The sequence below is a fragment of the Panthera leo genome, chromosome C1, assembly GCF_018350215.1.
Source record: "Panthera leo isolate Ple1 chromosome C1, P.leo_Ple1_pat1.1, whole genome shotgun sequence".
Taxonomy (NCBI): Eukaryota; Metazoa; Chordata; class Mammalia; order Carnivora; family Felidae; genus Panthera; species Panthera leo.
The window spans coordinates 189,586,878-189,609,222 of record NC_056686.1 but is presented as its reverse complement, the minus strand read 5'-3'; the positions used below and the strand labels follow the sequence as shown (position 1 = coordinate 189,609,222).

At 38.0% G+C, this 22,345-nt stretch overlaps 1 protein-coding gene across 1 annotated transcript in view; it reads right to left on the bottom strand.

Annotated features, from left to right (window-relative positions):
- The window catches only part of PARD3B (par-3 family cell polarity regulator beta), a 1,004,169-nt gene that overhangs the window by 599,287 nt on the left and 382,537 nt on the right, over positions 1 to 22,345 (bottom strand). The window contains exon 3 of the mRNA XM_042949849.1: positions 6,533 to 6,704. Within this exon, the coding sequence (XP_042805783.1) occupies positions 6,533 to 6,704 (172 nt within the window). The remainder of the gene's footprint in view (positions 1 to 6,532; positions 6,705 to 22,345) is intronic.

Here is a 22,345-nt window from a genome sequence, read left to right as displayed (position 1 = left end):
TCAGATGCCAATACTTAAACTCACATTACGGGCACAGCAGCTACTTACACACTACAGCCTAATTAAAGGAATAAACTTCCCCCTTCTTTATTTTTTCCTGAAGATCAGTGCCATAAAGGGATTTGGTTTCCTTAAAAACTCAGACAAATGTTCCCATATGTTTCCCTTATGCAGTAAATTAGACAAAATCAGATAGAAAACGGTCACAATTTCCAATGCTAATCTATGGCTATATATATATTTTTTTTTCCTGAGAACTACTGAAAAGAAAGGGAAATTCAGTGTTTTGAAAATAATTATAACAAACACACAATCATAATTTCCATTTCAGTTTTGAAGCACAAACACACACGGAAACAATAAAGCATCTGAGGCACCTTCCAGCTTTCAAGTCTCAAAAACAAGAATCACTTTCAAATAGAAAGTAAGCTCATCTTCAAAGTTTAACACGCGAGAGGAGAATAAAGCTAACACCATTTCAACTCCAAACTTTAATCAAACTGTTTTATATCTGGGTAATACGGATCACAAGACTAGCAACAACTAAGTTCCAAATATGTTTTATCCTGACATACTGTTTAAATTACATTGCTAAAATAATTATAACCAAAGAAAATGTTTTCTCACTGAAGCTTGGACCCAACATATCAAGTTTCAGTCAAGAAGTCCTGAAAAAAAAAATTATCAAAAGGTCCAAAATAAAACTACTAATTAATTGAGGCCATGGGACAGAAATTGGCAGGCACATGGACTCAGATTCAAATTCAGCTTTAGAATGAATGAAATTCTCCTAAAAAAAATCATAGCCTATTAGGGCAAACAAGGTATATTTTATAGATGAGAAAACTGTGAGCCAAGGAGACATGGTGATCACACATCACAAAGAGACCTGGACAGTCTCAGTTCAGAATATTCACTTCTATGGAAATGACAGTTGTGTCCTGATTTATTTTTTGTTTGGAAAAATGTGGTCCTGATAGATATAGGTTAAATGATTACTTGGGAACACAACTAGATCAAATACTGTAGGGTCTGGGACCAGGTCCGTATCACTGGTTCTCAAGGGACGAGGATGGGCCAACCTTGAGACCATGATCTCACAAGGTCTTCTGAGGAACAGCAGAAGGTCAGCTACCACACATCAAAAGTCAGTACAGGAACAGCCTAGGGGAAACCTAAAAGACTTACTCTTCCAAATTTCAAAATAATTGTCCTAGTTTGTCTTATGGACACAAGGCCCTACACGCAGAAACTTGCGATGTGAAAAGAATACAACAAATATCCACAATATAGAAAAAAATCACCTACGTATCCCATTAACATATTGGTTTGGGTTCAGTTTTTTCCCCAAACATAAACACATGCATGCATGTGTGTATGCGCAAACATACAAGGGATGAGAAGGCAGAAGCATATTCACTTTTTTTTGAAACCTACAGAAGGATTTAAAAGAAATTTTCTCCATCTTAATTTTCTGGTCTTTATTCTCTTATTAGCTTTTGATTTACAGCTATTCACAGTATCTATTTATTAATTTACACTCTATCTCACTTCTAAAAGGATATGAGGTGGTATTTTATCACATATAGTATTAAAAGACATGGATAATTGAAAACTAAAATTAATCCAAAAACTGTCATGTAGTTGAAAGAGCACTGTACTAGAAGCCAAGAGACGCAGGTTCCAACTCGCGTTTTTACCCAACTAGTTACTTGACATCAGAGCGCACATTTGATTATTTGTAAAATAATGTCAATTGTCCAGAAAACTGCTAATTATGAAATTCTATAGAACTATGTCTAGACCAGCATCTTACAAAAGTTGCTGTCAAGGGCACTAAGAATTCTTTTGAGTGGAAGTGAGTTTCTCCACTGTAGGACCTTCTAAAAGGCCTAAGGATTCTCTGCTGCCTACTCAACAGCCTTCTGCATCCCTCTTTCTCCTGCTAGCATATCCAGTCCTATTTCTCAGAGAGTGAAAGTGAATAAATTAGAATAGCATCCAGAATGTCAGTGCACAATATATGTCATTTATTAATTCACTATGATCACGTAGTTGTTGAAATTCCAAAATATGTTAAGAAGTACCATAGGATTCCACAAAGAAGACCTGGGAAATCCCTGAGCTAGATGATTTTAAAGCTCAAATGGACTCTGTGAATATGATTCTTTACTGTTTTACCTGGTGGTGTTCTACCATGTCTCTTCTTTTAAATAGGTTTTTTAGGTTAGCAATCTCTAGGCTATACAGTTGAAAGCATTGATCGATTTCAGAAACATAGAATCATCAAACGTTAGCCCAAACTAGCAAATTATTCTACATCAGAACTTAGTCATTTAGCATTACATTAGAAAAACCACTGGAAAATAAATGGTAAGAAACAATTTAAATGAATAAAGTTAGGATTATATAGATGCCCAACTGATTTAAAACTCTTAAAAATAAATATATATATATATATATATATATATATATATATATATATATATATATACACACACACACACATATATATCCCATTAGCTTATAGGGTATATATAAGAGTATGAACCCGTTTAGGTCAGTAGAAGAGTTCTTCAATTCATCTTTGTAACTCATTGTTGCCAAATAAAATATTAAGAAATTTATTGTTACCCACTGCACTATCTAAAAGATGTGCACAAGACTTTATAAACAAGGTCATATTTGAGCTGGAATTTAAAAGGTGGCTACAGGAGCACCTGGGTGGCTCAGTCAGTTAAGCATCAGACTCTTTCCTTCAGCCTAGATCACAATCTCACGGTTCGTGAGATTGAGCCCCACGTTTGGCTCCATGCTAACAGTGCAGAGCATGCTTGGGACTCTCTCTCTCTCTCTCTCTCTCAAAAATAAAATATTAAATTATTTTTTTAAAAAAGGTAGGTACAAATTCATCAAGTACAAAAAGAGGCAAAGGGGGGATCAAAGTGAAGAGAACAGTACCTACAAAAGCACAGAGGCTTAGAAGAAAGCAAATCTGGGGAATGGCCAGTGGTTCATGGTGCCTGCAGGTTAAGGTAACTGTGGAAGAGTGGCCAGTAAGAAAGGCAGGCAGAGAGAAAGTAGGTAGATCATGAAGAGCCTGTAAATATGAACTTGCTGCATATTCGATGCATAAGTATTTCATCCTGTGAGAAAAAAACAGGAATGGCGAACTTGTGTATGCATACAGGGAATGTTGTTGGTTTTTAACGAATATTGTTGACGATTATCTTCTGTTGAAAATGATATAAAAACTACACTGAATATTGAGCATATTTTTATCTCAGATACAAATAAAACACAAATTTGTGGTGATTAATATGACCTAATGATAAAAATGTCTTGATTCCTATTATTTGTTAAATTGTGTCTCATTAGGAGAGATAAGCATGTGAGCTGATCATGGTTAAATTCCCCATTTTCTTGAATGGGGTCTCAAGAATTTGAAAATGAGTAAGAATAAGCCCTGCTTCTGCTGTCCCAGCTGGCACCAATGAGCCCCCCATGAGGAGTAGAACCAGCTCCAATGGCCTCTGGGAGGAGAGTGGCGAGTAGAGACGAAGAGCTGGGGCTCTGGTGTTCGGCATTTTACATGCACCTTGTTATGGTGAAATCACTGGAACACAAAGGCTACTTCCACACTAACCACTTCCTCCCCCTTTATCTCAACAGGATCTCGGGGTGGGGCCAATGGCGCCGCGGGGTCACACTCCCGGGAGAGCCATGAGCATTGCATCTGCTGCCTTGCATATCACCCCACCCCGCCATGACACCTGTCCCATCCATGACCACACCTGCCCTGAGAGCAACAAAAGGAAAACAGAATAAGCAGATACCCAAGCAGGTGGTGTTGCTTCCTTCTTTAATTTCTCTGAGAAACCTGATACATGTTTTGCTTTGCTTTGCTTTTAAAGTTACAGAAATGAAAAGTACTCAATCTGCTGGACCCCGGAGGATAGATAAGGGATGGATTTTTTTTCATCATTCATCCCTGCCCAGATTCCTCCAGCTAATTCTGAGGAACCATCTGCATCAGCCTGCTAATGACTTTGGACATGGCTCTCCACGCCATAGGAAGCCATTGGAAGTTGTTAGGCAGGGAGTTATATAACCAGATTTGTGATTTAGAAAGGCAGCTCTAACAGAAGCAAGGATCCGTGCACCCTGTAAAGAGAGAGGTCAGTTTGAGGCCTCTGCAATCGTCTGATTGATGATAAAGCTCTGGCCTGCTGCGACACTCATGTACATGAAGGTGGAAGAAAGTGAGGAGGGCAGGAAAGAAAGAGGAAGAACTGGAGATGACGTCAGGGCTTCAGACCCATTGGCTGGAAAGCGACGCTGACCGCTTAATAAAGGTTAGCTAATCTCGTCATTTAATCTATAGTACCACGTGAAATGGATTTGAAGCCAAGAAGTGAATAAGCACTTTCAGGGTTTGGGTTTATATTCACAACATAAATCGCAGACAAACTCTATCAATTTATTCTCTTACAAATAGCACATGAAAGGCAGCTCAGAAAATTTGCTCCTGTCACTGGAGCCAGAGAGGGTTCAAATCCTGGCTCTGCCACCTAATAACTATGTGATTTTGGATAAATCACTTAAGTACCCTATGCCTGTTTCCTCATCTCTTAAAGGAGGGGAATGACAGAACCCAGCTAAGTACTGTGAGGCTGAAATGGGTTGTTATGAGTAAAGGATTTAGGACACTTAGTGCACCGCTTGGAGCTCGGCGCCCGGCATGTAGTTCCCATTTAATCAAGATTGTTTTCTGTCTCTCTTACCAAAAATTCGTCCTCAGGATGCACAAAATTCACTTTCAAAGGAAAAGAACCTCAGCTTACCTTTCTTCCTGACTTCAACATTGCATTGCTCAGTTGGTTCAACAAAAGAAGCTGAAAATCTTAAGAAAAACAAACTTATTTTTTTCCCCGAGAAAGCGAAGAGAAAGGTGAAAACAAATTCTCAAGCCCAGGGCCCTTGGAGGTTCAGCCTTTCGAAGACCACACAGTGCTCGCTTCTAAATAGAATATTAAAACAAGCAAGAGCAATTTTCTCCTTTCGTCTTCCCTTATTGCCTAATTTTCCTCCCGCACCATTTGCATAATGGATAAAAAGGCATCCATTATGCAAATGAATGATAGGGTGGTGAGGTTGTGGAAGACACAAACCTCGCTGTGGATGGAGAGAGGCCTCCACAAGGCCCTCTGTCGTCTGCATTCCAGCACACGGCCTCACTGGCCGGGTTTCCAAAGGATAGAGGAGAATTGTGAAGATTATAGGTCATTAATTTCTACTTGGTTTATTACAAAGGCAGCACCACAGATGCTTTCCAGAACATTTGTACCAAATACGGATATTCAATATTGTGGTATGTAAAACAAACTTTACAGTAAACATTTTGTTTCAGATGGGAAAAACGAGTACTCTCTAGGACTTACAATTTTAAGCATGTTCTTTGCTTTGCAAGCGAAAGATTCCCCTTGCAAAGTAGTAAAAGCCTCTGTTCTTCTATCTGGAGAATTAACCTATATAACAGGTGCTCAGAGCAGTCTCAAAACATATGCATACATTCAACAGGAATGAAAATTTGTTTTAAGTACCAAAATGTTAGTGGATTTTCAAAAGCTTCATGCTGTTAAACGGACCTAAATTTATCTCTAAGAGTTATCACCAAAAACTGACATTTCTCTTGGAGATGTAAATTCACTGAAACTGTAGAAGAATGTTTATTTTTCTCCCAATGCCTTCAAAACAAAAATAAAGAATTCTGAACAAAACTACCAGGTGGGTTGTTCTCGCTTGAATAAATGAGGAGGACAAAATTAAGAAATTAACTTCGGGGAGCCTGGGTGGCTCAGTCGGTTGGGCGTCCGACTTCAGCTCAGGTCACGATCTCGCGGTCCGTGAGTTCGAGCCCTGCATCGGTCTCTGGGCTGATGGCTCAGAGCCTGGAGCCTGCTTCCGATTCTGTGTCTCCCTCTCTCTCTGCCCCTCCCCCGTTCATGCTCTGTCTCTCTCTGTCTCAAAAATAAATAAAATGTTAAAAAAATTTTTTTTTGAAAAAAAAAAAAAAAAAAAGAAAGAAATGAACTTCAAACGTTTCCTCCAAACTCTGAGATACATCATTTGGGGAGAAAAAGAAGGTGGCTGAAACAGAAAGTGACCTTTGTTTCTAGTCCAAATTCCTTGATAAACCTTAGCTTTTGCCAAATGACACTCTTCAGGGACATTTTCTTAAAGTGATCCTCATAGGCTACAGATAAGCCACATCACTTACAGACCAGCCTGTCCTGTAGGATACTTCGAGAGGATGCGGTTCAGATTCGCCCGCAATGCAAGCAAAAACCGCATCCACTTGTCTGAGCATCATCGACTACAAAGAGCTATGTGAAAATAATTTAAAGAAAAGACAGACCAGATTTTTAAAGAAAGATACTAAGAGGATACGTCATATTGTAGAAGCAACTCATAATCAGCAAGCTGATGTATTTCAATCAGGTGAAAAACATACTAGTGAAAATGTACATACCTAATTTTAGAGCAGAAGGGGTTACTTCGATCTCCCCACCAATTGGTTTAAATGCAGCCAACTGGGCAGCCACTTCCGTCTCAAAGGCATCTGGGGTCTGCTGACCTGTAAGGTTTCCACTAGGGCTCTCAATCTTGTGGAGTGGTTCTTGTTCATCAAACACAGCAATCAGCTACAAACAAATCCAACAACACTCATTACTTGGTATGACATGCATCATCACACAACACTGTATCTTGCTGATTGTGATCTTTATTTGATTTTAAAGAAAATGGCCCCTGACAACGTCAAACTTGAATGTTACTGCCCCACAACTCTCCACTCAATAGGTCTAAAAGCATTGTAGCCAGGAATTAATTGTTTGCCGATTCTTGAAATAAAGAACCAATTTTGGCTCTTTCGAAATAAGGAAATGGCTGCCCCTTCCCCTTGCCACCTTCACCAATTTTCCTAAAAGGACTTCAGTAGTTTTAAGAGTGTTTCCAGAAATAAAAAGTCGAAGATGCAGAAGCTGAGGATAGGTCTACTTGAAAAAAGAGGACATTCAAGGCTTGGAGAGCTGAGATATTATAAAATCCATAATTACAGCTGCCCTCTTAGACACGATCACAACAAATGAATGTGTATATTTCCATACAATGTGTTCATTTTGTGCACATAGATATCATCCCCTTTTTATACATCCCTTTAATTCTGTTCTCTTCCTTCATGACACTGTGCTGAGTGGTTCAGTCCAATGAATGCCAAGTCCAAAGAGACTAAACGTCAGCACTTTCAACCAAATTATTACTATCTTCATTTCAATTTCATTTCATAGGAGAACTATGTTTCTTAATATAGAACTATTAACAGAACCATTAATATAAAACATTTAATTGTCCATTCCAAGCCATTTTTCATAAAGGGCAAAATAAAATAAAATATTCCAGTAATTGCCCAAGCACTGCTGTATCAACAGTGAGGACAACCCTGCTCAAACTGTATTTTTGGCCAGCAGACAGCACCTCCACGGAGGACCCTCACAAGCGTCTCATCAAGTGCCGTGGAAAAGTCCAAATGTGTGTGCAGTAGGCAGCGAGAGGATGCTACTGTCAACCCAGGAAAGAGCAGTGTGGGCAACTTTGAAATCTGCTAGTAAATCTTTAGATATTTTTCATTCATTACATACAACAAACCTACTTATGATTCAAGCATTTATTTAGGAAAGGCACAGAAAGCCCCATTCATAAGGGAATCTCGTTGGCAATAGTATTAATAACACAAATGCAGGAGTAATCAATCAAAACATCATAAATTCCAAGTTGAATCTTTCAAAAGAAATGAATACAATTAGGGATATGCAAATTGACTACTCAGAAATAATTTTCATAATTGACTACTCATTTCCAGTATGGAGACTTCTTTAATTGGAAAATCCAACAATCCTCTTACCACAGGAAAGAAATGCTACTCCCAAGGCATTATTTTTAATTCTTGAAATTGAGCACATACATTTTCTATTTTTAATTGGTAGTAATGATGAACTGATTTGAGAGAAGACTTAAATGGATTAATAACAAAAGATTATTCTAGTATAAAAATAATCAGTAGAACTGTATCTTTCTAATCATCTGGTCAAAGTGAAGAGTTTAAAACTTTAAATCTTGAAAAGGAAAATAAAATCAGTTTTTAAAATGTGCTAGAAGTGTAATTTTCATCACTATTTTTGTGACATAATTATAATTTCAGTTTTGCATATTGGTGAATTCTAACACATTTTAGTAACATTTATTTTAATTGCCAATCGGCAAGATGAAGCGGCTTATTACGTGGGTTCTATGAACAATTTTGTGTTAGTGAAGAGTAATACCTTACTCTTCCCTCTTCCTACATCCTTAACTGCTAGTAAATGCAGTGCGCCTTCCATATTGGGGAAAAGAGAAAAAAGCTGAGTATCAGTTTGGAGCATAATACACAATCTTAAAACTGATAACTCATCAACTATGCCATTATCTATGTTTATTATGTAACCTTTCCTCCCCAAGATACTCTCCTGTTTTCCATACTATTATATCCATACAAGTTTACAGCAGATGTAACAACAATGGTACGCCTACTTATCAAATGAGAGAACATAATAGTTCGGAGATTTTGTTTCCCAAAGGGAGAGGCAAAACAGTAATTGGTACTAGAATCTAGTCTTTTTCATTTCTAACTCAGGGTTTCAGACCACACTGTGACTGTTTTCCAACAAGAGAGCTGTAAAAAGAGAGGATATCTTGTAAAATATTTGTGGTTTGTCTACTAGGATACTATATCCTAAAGAATACGATCAAGAATGGAGAGAAAAGGCAATAGTCGTCACAAAGATGATGATAATAAGAAGTGGAGTATTCCCAAATCTCACAGTCCATCTCCCAGTCCCACAATTGACAGGCATTATCTTCACAATGTCTACCCTAGATGTACAGATGGATGAATGAATGAGACGGTCTCTCTTCCTGGAAAGAAGAGGTTCGGTTCCTGAATCGGTGGTGCCCAAACAAAGTCTTTGGCTTCATTGGTGCTGGCTGATAAGAAACTCTCCATGCGGTCTGCATTTCAACATCTACAATATGCACACTTGTTTCAAAACTGACAATTTCTTTAAATCGTACATTGTAGGTGCTTATTAGCTACATTACTTGCTTCATCAGAACACCTCCATTATCAGGTAACAGAGTTCCCAGCAGACGGTGTTACAGAGATGCATTAATTAACATAAATCATGGTTCTGGCTCCTCAACAGAGGCATGCTGATTTCCAACATGATAGAAAAAGAAGTTGGACAGGAAAGAAGAAATTCTATTTAACTTTTTTTCTGTTGTTAAGGTTTCACCTAGACTAAACTTCTATGGCATGTGGAAGATTTTTCACTGACATCTTTGGGACTATAGTAACCTAAACATTATGCAAAATGCAAACAGGTAATATTTCATTTGGATGCCTTTCTCTTCTGCTGCCCTATCCATCTTCTGGCAACCCTTCTGTTCTCCTTCTGCAATGCTTGTATTCTCACGTCACCCAGCACAACACCAACATTTCCCAAAGACCCCATAATCCAAACTCTTTTCAGAGTCATTATTTCTAATCAAAACTCCTGTCCTCACAGATCTCTGTCAGTATTTTGGCATCTCATCCCCAGATGTACACAGGAAGGTTGGTCCACAAATACACTATTCATTCTCCCACCCCAAACAAAAAGAAAAACCAACAACAGAAAGGTTTAAGAAACCTTCTCAGGACTCATTTACCCCTGTAGATAATACCCTATTTCTCTACTTTCCTTAAAAGCAAAATCTGAAAATGTCTGTCTACAGAGCAGTTTCCAATCTCTACAGAGCAGTTTCCAAAGGACTCCTGTTCTTTGCTGAGACCACACTTGTCAGGCTCTTGCCCCTCCATTCCATGGAAACTGCTCTTATGAAGGTCAAAACCAATCTTTAGATAACTAAATCCCAAGCCACTTATCTGGCTTGATTTTAGGACACAGTTCAACATGCCTCTTAAATTGTTTTGTTGACTTGTCTTCCTGGATATCTCTTGTGACCATCCGTTAAATTTCCTTTTACTTATTCCTCCTCATCTCTAAAAATGTGACAGAGAACACATCTAAGTCATTTTGGACATCTCATTTGTCTCATGGCATAGATGTAAGTATATGCTCATAAATTCCAAATTTAAACCTCTAACCCAGAGCTTCTTCTCGAACTCCAGGCTTATATGGTCCATCACCTAACATAACATGTGAAAAACTGAAAAAATGATCTTCCAAAGCTCTTCTCACAATCTTTTTACATTCAAATTACTGGCAGTCCATCCGTCCAACTGCTCAGGAGAAAAATCTCATATTCACCCTTGATGCCTTTTTCCACCCCTCCCTTCTTCTCTCATACACCCCACACACATCCAGTTTGTGAACAAATCTCAAAATATAATCAGAGTTTACCTGCTTCTCACCCCTCTACTCTCATCACTTTGGGCCCAGCTACCACAGTCTCTCCCATGGATCACTGCAATAATTTCCTGTGTGGTCTTATTTCTACCCATGCTCCCTTCTAATCCATTCTCAATACAGCAGCCAGAGTGATCCTACTAAAACACAAGATGGGTCATGTGTCTCCTTTGGTCAGTCACCTTCCCATGTCACAGTGAAGCTCAAGTCCTTGCAATGGACTATCTGGTCGTAAACTCCTTGGGACATATCTGACCACATGTTCTGAGTGCGTTCTCCCTTGCTCTCAGGATTCTATCCATCTATGATTTCTTCTTTGTTCCTGACTCAGTGTCTTTGTATTTGCTGTTCTCTCTGTCTGAAATAGTCTTCCCCAGACACCTACATGGTTTGTTCCTCTGTCCTTCCAATCCTTACTCAAATGCCAGGCTTTTGCTGACCACACGATCTTAATTGCAACATCACAGCCACTTTCTATCCTCCCTTCTTTTTTCTTTATCGCATTTATCGCCCTCTCAATGTTTCATTTTTTAGTTGTCTTATTTATTGTCTGTTTTTTCTCACTGTGCTAGAATATAAGCTCCAAGGAAACAGTGATTTTTGTTTTTTCTGTTGTATCCCCATCGCCTAGATTGGTGAGTATACACAATAGGCACTGAACATATGTTTGTTGGAATAAAATGACTAAAAGAAAGCAAGAACAGATACTAAAACCTAACAGAGCAAGTAAAAGATACCTAGATTTTTTTCACGTGTTTTAGAATAAACATCCAAATTATTATTTTTTTTAGAAATGAATGCATATAAACAACCTGTACATACCCATAAGACCCTCGAAGCGTCATCATCATTATTACCGTTGTTCTGGTTTTGTTATTATGGGTGGTGGGGGAGAGAAATTCCTACTTTTCTATTCAACACGAAGAGAAATTGCTTCTGCCACATCAGGCTCCAAAAAGAGAGATTATGTGTGTTCTCTTTCTTTTTCAGGCTCAATTTTGAAAGGGAGAATCTGCTTATTTGGTCTCTGAAGGAGTACAAGTGGTACACCAGGGGTGGAGAGCACATGGAGAGGGAGGCAGAGTCAGCGGTGTAGTCTGAGATGGCATTCCATAAAGCTCACGATTCAAGTGTGCAGCCTATACAAATTAAGGTCTTCCATTTCACGTTCTACCAGCTTTCTGTGATTGTTTTAATAAGACACTATTTTCCCTTTAATGTGCCAGTAAAATTAAGGCACTGGGAGAATGTACAATGTTTATCTTACATGTTTTCTACCTCTGTTTGAGAGGTCAAGGTGGAGTGCAATTCTCAGGAGCACACCTAACTTCTAAATAGGACTTAAGAAAACATGTAAAAATAAACACACTAATGTAGCATGTAAAATGATATTCAATAATTCGATCTCAGTTGTCCATGCTGATGGTGCTCCCAGTTCAAAGGTTAGGCACTGGCTTTGGTAACTGCAAGCATCCCCTGGCCACCCCGGAAGGCCTATGGGAAGAACATCTGAAATTGGGATTCTCCTAGCAAAATGATCACCCATAAAACTTCACTTTAGAGAATATTTCCATCTTTTTCTCATACCTTGTGTAGATCAAAATAATGAAAAAAGTCAACAACAACAACAAATTCAAAGATGAAAAGAAATGGAAGAATTTTGGGTAATTTACAATTATCTGTGAAACATGAATAATAGACTTGATCAAAAGAGTCATGTGTTCTCTGCAATTTCACACCATCAATATCACTTCGAGAACTCAGACCTGTTTGTATAATTAAACAGTAAGACTATTATGATCAATATCACTAGTAAAGGGCTGTGTGTTTGCGTGCGTGCGTGTGTGTGGGGAGTGTGTGAGTCACGTGGAGGTAGAACGTTAAGTTCCTTGATAATATCCCTAGCATGCCTAAACACTTCAGCACAGAGCCTGGTACACAATGGAAGGTTAAATGTTAATTCCTTTTCCTACCATAGCTAACATTCTCTGGCTTCCAGACTAAATCCCACTTGACTTGTTTATCCATATTCTGCTTTTACTTTGTTGATTCTCTTTAATCTCTTCATCACAGGATTGACAGAGGAACAGAGAAAGTACCAAGATCAAACACATCAAATAGGTAATTTTTGTTTTTCTTTTTTGTCTTCCTCTTCATCACACAACCCGTAGACACGCTTTACCACTCTCCCCACCCTGCAAAACATGGGTTGTGCTGTTTCCACCGCAGTTTGAAGCAATATACCAATGCCTTTAGCTTCTCCAGTCACAAGTAAATATTTTCATAATAAATGCCACCAAGGGTATTTATTGCAGTGTCCCTCAATATTCATGATGTGGCTTGCTCTGTTATCAAACTATAGCATTCTGTCACTTTTTAGAGCCTGAGTTTTTATAATCGAATGCTATTATCTTTAGCCTATAGAGAAAATCAAAAAGAATCATCCAAATGCCCATAGAACATGATTTATAAAAGTACATTTTTTGTATTAGTAATTACAGTTAGGAAATGTGGCTCTATTTTAATTACACGTCAAGTACACTCACGTACTACTAAGAAAAACTTATTTGCCATATTGAGTTCTTTGGGTTCAACTCTTGAATTTAACAACACACTGCTATTTTTACCGTTTCATACCTATTCCATATGACAGACTACTATCAAGTAAAATTCAAAGACAAAGGAAAAAAAAAACAGGATCCTACAAAACAAAATTAGAATCATTTGTCTCAAATCTTAATAAACACAATTAAATCTAAGTAAGACTGTGAAATTACAACCATTTCACAAGTACAGGAAAACACATTATCACCTTTGGGAAGAGAGTGAAACACGGAAGAATTTCATTTAAATGTATACATATCTGCTTGTAACTAAATAACAATGGGCTATGTGACTTACTTTTATGCCACTTTAAACAAAGGTTTGAAAACAGGTGATCTTCCTTCATAGGATTTTGACAGCTAGCTAAAAGCATTTAATCCAGATTTTTAAAATGAGCATGCTCAAATTTGCATCTTCATCAGATGCAAGCATCAGATCAAGTATCCTCAGAGCAAGTATGCAACAGCTCTGATTCTCAGAAAGTTCAATCGACATTCAGTAAATGAGATAAAACCAATTTTCATTTCCTCTCCAAACTGAAAAATCTGTAATAGGGACCTTTACAAACTTTACAGCTTTAAGCTTCATGCTAAAGAAAATAATTTATTCAACTGTACTAAGAATCCTATTTATTCTTATCACATTTTCAAAAGGCAGCTGCCTACACTGCTGGTAATAACAAAAAGCATGCCTATTAAAAAAACACCGATACTTTGGCCAGAACTGCATTTACCTTTAATTATGCAGCAGCTCACTAAGAAGTCAGGTATACAATAAATACATTTATACTGAATCGAATTTTTCCTGTGACTGACTCAAGTTTGAGAGCCTTATTTTTTATTTGTTTATTTTTGTTACATTCATTCTTCACTTTCCTGCGTAGTAACAACTCACCATTTATGAAACAACCTTCAAAACCGACACCTAACATACACAAGGAAAGCCTGAAGACACTTTCCTCTGTGCCCTTGACCATCCATAGCAGTGGTCGGGCAAAGGGCTCCATGGAGATCAGGTGGTAACCACCAAGCTCTAATCCTAAAGGGCCCGGTGGGACAGCTACGGACAAAGCAAACACGTAAAGAAGCAGGAAGAAGTTTCAAGCATTCTGAGGTAACACAAATGTCAGAAATTAAAAAAAAAAACAGCATCTCTGGCTTTGTCAGTAATAGTATTTCCACTGTCTCTGAATTACACACACTAAATAACCGACACAAAAGAAAGTGGAAGATCCTTGGGTTAAACTGGTTGAGAAAACTCAAAAATGATGCCAATTCGCTGAGTGGCTTTGCTTGCCATTTACTCTGTATATCACGGACGTTCCTCAATTTTATCCAATCCCAAGGGCTTTGAAGGTCTTGGGAGAGTGTACGTTAGTGTAAATGAAGACAATGTTTTAAAATGCAGGGATACACATACACACAAATGACTTCTTCAAATCACTCTCAACTAAATCACACACATCTAACCTGCATTTCTGAAAGAATATTCTTTTCTAAGGAAGCGTACCCGACACAAGAAAACATAAAATAGCATGTGGAAAAATATTTTGTAAATGACAAAGCAGACATATCTTTAAAATGTTGTAACTTTCACGTTAGTACTATTTTACTGGCTCAGTTTTTTTCTCCTTACTTCCCTACAGCTTCTATGCTCTACCCTAAACCAAAGCTGGAACGGCCTCAGAAACACCTTTTTGGTAATTTCTTGGCCAAGGTCCAGCGCTGCCACAGTCATCCATAGATATGTCAACAGACCCTTGAAGGCAGTAACTTACTGGAATCTAAGGCTGATTTCTCTCTGCAGGGATTGTTCATCACAATAAAATGCCTCAATGCATCTCCAGGTCCTTACGTCTCCACTGCAAAGGCCTCAATTTGCTTCTGGCTTCTAGTCCAGCCCCCGGATGTTTACCCACAACACTACTGCTGAAATGGGCTTTCCATCATACAAAGTGGCATGGTCTTGCTCCAAGTTAAAATTCTTTATATTCTCATAGTTTCCAAGATGTAGTTCAAGGCCTTCTACTGGGTTCTATGTTGTTCCCACAATACTGTCCATGTCTCTATCATTACCAGTCACACAGCACAACCATCTTGATTTACTTGCCTCTATAACTGTCAGCTACTTGAAACCATGAGTCACATAACTAAAAAATGTATTTACCAAATAATTAGCCAGCCCTCACTATGTGCTGGGCACTGTTCTAAGTACTTACATATCCTATTTCATTTTCATAAGAAAACTTATCAGAAAAACAGTATTATCCCCACGTTACAGATGAGAGAATTCAAGTATAACCTGACCTTGTATTCCAAGCTGCTCGTGAGTACTTGCCACATGGAAGGGAGTGAGGGAAATGGTTTACATTCTCTGCTTTACCGGAGAGAAAGGGCAAATGTGGCCATTTGGATGGATGTGGACACCATCTCCCTGAGTCCTTGATTTTTCCATCCAATTGGGAGTAAAGGTAACCTCCCTTACCACGTATGCTCCTACAGAGGGCAAAATAGCTTCTGTCAGCTTTGAGGCTCAATGTAAGATGACATTTTACAATTGTTCCATCTCAAATCCACTTAGTATATTATGATCCCAACCCCGTTTGTTGGTGGACTGCATTTATGTACTTGACTTTCTTCCAGAGGAGACCTTCTGAAATTATAAAACTAATGTATGTGTTAACATACTTAGTTTTGAAACAAACACAATCGTACGGTGTTCTCTACTACGTCTGACGGTTAGAAGAACCCTGCTTCTTTGTACTAATGACTGCAATCCAGGGTGCGTTGCTTAATTTTGTGGATTAATGAGTAAGCAATCAAATGTGATTTTAAGTCATGAATATAACAAACATACTATTCATTTATTTTGACAAGTATTTTAATTTATGAGACTTGACTACAAATAGAACAGTCTATTTGGTAAAAGGAAAAAAAAAAAAAGAAACCTTTCTGCTTTTAAGACAACTCAACAGCTCTCAGATAATAAACCTCTGCAGAGAATGATGACAAAGCCACCACCTTCTAAAGACAGATAAAGAACTGATAGGTTGATAGAAAAAACAACGAGATCTTACTGGATCATTAAAACGTTCAAGGAGACAATGCTGCGTGCACTTGAGCTGCAGGCATGGTCTTTGGGGCTTGCCAACCACATGGAGGGTTTCTAACTAAAACAGGTCAGTGTTGGCCTGAGGCAGATGTCGCCTAGCCTGTCACCTTGGTAGCCTAAGACACACGTTTCAACAGTTTCATGTGTCTCTGAGGTGGCCTCACATTCCAGGCCTGAGGTCCCCCAAGGCCAGACAACGTGGTGAGTGGCCAACGACTACAAGGGAGTTTTCAACTCCCTGAAAATTAGCTGGTGATTAATTGGTACTACATTTCATCAGACTGGTGAGGGAACAGACTCTTTAGCAAAGACACATTTAGCAAATTGGCCCGAGCACCGGCTGATTGACCTCATGACAGGTCTAATGATGGTCTACTTTCTCCAGCATTTGGTGACAGCTGAACAACCGGTGAAGACGACGCAAAGGTCAGCGTGCAGCCTGATTGAGGGATGAGGAAGCACTTCTCTTAAATATTCCATTTAGACTCAGATCTTCCTTGTCATGGGTGACAAGGCTTTGAAGCCGATATCTTAAAAAATTAACACTGCACTTGCAGGTGGGTTTCGCTACTGAACCCCTTCCGTCTGAGTGGTAAAGCTAACCTTTTCCTTTAGCTTCTAATTGCTCTACATCTCCTTAACTAGCGATAATGTGGCTAACCCTGCTGGGATGGGTGTTGACTTTGGGAGCATCTAAATGTCAAGATTTGTAATTATGATTGTGGGTGTATTAAACTCACATAGAATGATGCCTCGCTAATTGGGGCCTGAAGACAAGAAGCCCAGGGTCCTTGCTCCTTGCTCACAATCGCAGGAGGGGTATTACCTCTTCCAGGAGTACCTGTGCTTCAGGTCTTGCCTCTAATTGTGGGAAGAGCATCTTTCAGAGTCAGTTGCAAATTTATATGTTTTGTGCAAAAGGCCTTCTTCCTAAAGCATCTAGAATATATTCTGTCGGCGTGAAAACTAGGATTTGTTTCTAAATTAAAAAAAAGAAAATGAAACATACCGAGCATAGTTACAGGAAAAAAAATGGAACACATGTTTTGAAATTAGGGCTGGACCCCAAAATTCAGGTTGCTAAGACCATCAGCAATCTTGGGTTTCAAAAGCCAGTGTTTACACTAAACTCTCAAACCCAGTAGCCACTTTTGCACTTTGCTACTCCAGGCTTTTATGTTTCTCAGGTGAAGAGAAGAGAAGAGAAGAGAAGAGAAGAGAAGAGAAGAGAAGAGAAGAGAAGAGAAGAGAAGAGAAGAGAGAAAAAAGAAAAAAGAAAAGAAGAGAAGAGAAAAGAAAAGTGCTTAGGCAAGAAGAGGTAGGACTCGCAATGTCTCCCAGGGGAAAGAAAACTTCAACTTCAAAAGGATGTCATTAGGGATACTTGTGAAAACGCACAGTAGAAAAGAAGACATACAAGATAATCTAAAATCCCAGAAAAGTCCTGTTACAATATCGGTGCCTTTGTCCAGTCTTCTCTTCTATGGATTCACATATATATCTCAACATTACTTGAACCATACTTCATGACACACAATTTTCTGATACTTTCACTTAGGATTTTCTTGTATACAGTTTTCTCTAATTTTAATCTGCAAAAAATGAAGAAAACTCATGCCTGAATAATATTGCATAACATATTAAGTCATATAAATAATTTAGCCATTCTGCCATTCAGGACACATGAAAATGAAGGTTATCTAGGCAAAGCAGTATAATTTTTTCAACCACTGCCAATTTTACAGACAATATTATATTCTCCTGTTTAAAGGTTAATTATTTGATTACTAGTGATATTGAAAATAATTCTATAAGCCATTTTTATTTCTTCAGTGGATGGTCTGTTCATACCCTTTGCCCTTCTGTTCCATTTTCTTTATCAGCATGTATTAGCTCTTTTCATTTTAAGTATATTGTCTTTTTTTATCTTTGCAAAATGTTTGACAGTTTACTTTTCATTTTTGTTTATGATGCAAAAATTTTCATTGCATGGTACTCTGTTTAAAACCCTCTATTAAATCTTCAAAGGTCCCTTGTAAATAGGTACTCACCTGGAACCAGTAATACTTTATGATGGGCAAGCAGTAAAACAATGTTGGTTTCATTTAATTTACTACTTTGATAGTCCTGTAAGACAGAGCAGGTGGGAAATGTTCTGATTGATGGGCATTTGGTTTTTAAATCATACATACATATTCTAAACAAATGCAGATTGATAAAGCTACTTCAATAAAGCAATCACAAATAAAATTGTAACATTTCACTGATTTCATAATCCGACTAATTTGTTAGTTTTTGCAGATTCTTTATGCTGAAATTCCACACAATCCATTATTAAATGGAAAAATATGGTCAGGCAATTTGTTTCAAAAAACTTTCAAGTGCTTGAAGACTTTCAGATTCCCTTATTTCTTTTGCCCCCCAGACAAGACAAACTTTGTTATTTTTCATGTTTCTTCTATATCTCCTACTGTCCTGTCATCAATCACGTTTGTTCTTTCCTGTAAACTCTCCCTGCTCTTCATATTGCCAAGGATTAAAAGGCCCAACTACTGAGAGTGATGGGTAAAAACTGAGAGTGATGGGTATGTGTCTCACCAAAGACTTTTCATTTATTTAACAACATGGTTTTCAGCCAACCTATTGTCCTAACGACCATGAGGTTTCTAGCCACATTTCTCTATCTTACCAAAATGTTTTTTGCTTATATTCCATCCTCCAATCTGCTCTTTCACGTAAATTTCAGAGTTATTGACATTTAGTTCATCCACAACATGTAAGTAACATATGGGGCACTTTTTAAAGAATCGGGAAACATGACTTCTTTCAGAGATGTAATCTAGTAAATAAATATGTATTGGTCTGTTTGTAAATACACAAAATCACCTCAAGGAAATACACCCAGGACAACATTTAATTCACTATATAAACAGACTAAAGAAGTGGTTATGTCAACAAGATGAAAGTCAGGAAACTGGTGTCGGAAAGGAATATACTAGCAGTGCCACTCTTAAGTTTTACCTTCTGAAGGCACCTTCTGCATTAGTGAGCAAACCTGAAGCCCCATTAATAGGGATATATCCTTACTGTGAAATGAATGATGTCTGGGGATTACAGTGTAGTACCATTAAACTCATTAATCTAGGACCAGGTACACAACTTGAGGCCCAGTGCAAAATGCAAATGTGGAGCTCTTGTTCAAAAATTAAGAATTGGAAGATGATGTTCAGAGTACTGAACCAAACGTGGGGCTCTAGTGACCATGGGACCCTGAGCAACTGTACAGGTCACATGCCCATGAAGCTGGCCCTGCTTGAATCACGTGACTTTCCAAATGTATTCTGGTTTCATGTTCCCTAAGTAATATGATTGTGTTTTGACTTCTCACATCAATCTCTCAACAGGGAGAAGATATGTTGGCTAGCAGGTATGCAATATATAGTCCCCTTTGCAGATGTTCCACAAGTGCTTATGGTCCTGCTGAACTTTATTAGTTGGAATCAGAATTCTTGAGTCAAATCAATCCATAGCAGTGAGAAGACATGGTTTATGGAACTACAGTGCTTAGATCCTGTATCATGGTTAAAAAAGTGTTTCACATATATGGTATCGAGGGAGGTCTCTTCTGTAAACTCCTTAAACTTTGAGGGCTCTCCCATGTGAACTTGTATCTTAGTTTATTCACTGAAAACATAGTACTGGCTTAGAAGGCAGCTTAAGTCAATAGGAAATTCTGGGAGTTTTTTTTTTTTTTTTCACTTAAATGCAAAAGAATACTATAATTATGTAACAGGATAAATATTGCTACAACAGTGATCATATTACAACACAGAAATGTGTCAAAGTAACACAATGTACACCTTAAATTTATACAACGTTACCTGTCAAATTGATTCAGTAAAAATAAATAATGCAAAATAATTGTAGAACAAGTTATTTTCCCCTGATTCCTACTTGTCTAGGATAACATTTGTTTCTATCCAAGGCCTTACAAGGCCTTCCACAAGTAGCCGGAGGCCAAATCCAGCCTCATGTTCCTGTACTCACTCATCTATACTCTTCTCTGCCTCGCTCCCCCTCAACCAACACCACACACAAGCTTCTGCATCTACAATGACTCTTTCCTTTCCTAGAATCCTTAGTAGTAGGGAACGTAGGCTCTGAAGCCAGCCAAAGTTCAAATCCACCTCAGACCCTTTTTGAAACACAGGGAAGGTACTTAGCTCCTCTAAGACTTAATCATTTTCTTCATCTATGTATGAGAACAGCAGCTAACATTTACTGAGTATTTACCATGTTTAAGCACATAATTTCAGACTGTAATATCTTACTTCTTGCTTATACCGCTCCTAGAGGAAGCTAGCTCCTCCTCATCAATAGCTCCAAAAGTGGAGGCACTGACAGGTTAGATGGTTTACATAGACACTAATCGGATGGTTAAATGATAAAGCCAGAATTAGAAGCCAAACTTCAGCACCCCTTCATTATTCTAAGCCTTCCGTTTGAGTTGTTGTAGTATATGAGATATAATTTAAGAGTGCCTAACCACAAAAATGGTACTTCTTTAATGCTAGCCCCTAGCTATTGTTATAATCATCATCATTATTTTTTGAGAGAGAGAGAGAGAGGGGGACACCCTTGTGAGTGGGAGAGGGGCAGAGGGAAACAGAGAGAGAATCCCAAGCAGACTCTACATCCAGTGCAAAGCCCAATGCATGGCTCAATCTCACAACTATGAGATCATGACCTAAGCTGAAATCACGAGTCAGACGCTTAACTGACTGAGCCACCCAGGCACCCCACATTATTTTTATTGATCAAAAGCCCTATTCATCCTTTAAGATCCAACTCAATTTGTAACCTGAATAATTTCTAGTATCTAGAGACTGTATTTAATACTATACCATAGTATTCTTTAATTAGAAATGCAAAAAGTCAGTTTCTAGAGACCAGGTAACTCCCAGCCCAGAACAATATTGGACTGAATATATGACTAATAAGATAGACTGAATTTATAATATTTAAATAGACTAACATCGAAAATGTGGACATTTTCTTCAACCAAAATATACACACACACACACATACGTGTGTGTATGTGTATATATATACATACATATACATATATATACACACACACACACACACACACACACATATATATATATTCGTTAAAAAGAAAGATATATAATGTTATTAGAAGCTTTTTCATGTTAAGTGATAAGCATCAAATGAAAAAAGAAAAACAAGCTGATGGGGAGGGGGAAAGACACTAATTAGAGCATAATATCCATCTGACGTTTTGTCCTAGCTTCTACCCATGAGTTATTGATATTACCATTAGGAGAAGTAACTCTTATTTCTATAGAATATAATGTAACTCCAAATATAAAGTGTTATCAAAAATTGCATTTCCTAATAGCAGCTTTGGATTAAATGGGAGTGAAGGTGATTGCCTTTCACACAAGTGTCATGACTGGAAATGCTGGGCAGCATTTTCTCAGAAACTACTCTAGAAAGCCTGTACAGTTAATCAACTTTGGTTTAGAAAGTCTCCATGCTTATAATTTATTTTGTTTTTATAGAAAAAAGACTTGGAAAGGTTCCTGTGAGACATGGAAAAATACCAAGATCTGTCAAGGATAAACATGTTTTCTTCCCAAAGCCCTCGAAGTCAGTGAAAATGGTTTCCAATAATGAATCACCAAAAGAAAAGGCCCTGTTTTTATTGGACTAAAATTAATAATTTCTATGAAACAAGAGGACGAATGGAAAGTGGATGTAGGCAACCAATGGGGAATGCCTGCCATTGCACTTAGACAACCTCAGAAGGTCAGCACTGGAGTAATGGAGAAGACTCCAGTAAAACAACAGGACTTTTTTTTTTTTTTTTTAATGCTCATGTTCACTCTCTGTGTGTCGGGGAAAAATTGTTTTAAATGTGTTCATAACTGGGAGCTTTTGGCAAAGGTGAACCCATTTATCCAGACAAATCCAAACGGAAGTCTAAAGTAAGCACATGATGTACCATGCAAATTATTCCCCACGAATGTAGCTAAACGTGACAAATGTGAGTCAAATATCACACATCTCTAACTGTCTTGCTTCTAACTTAAAAGGGAAAA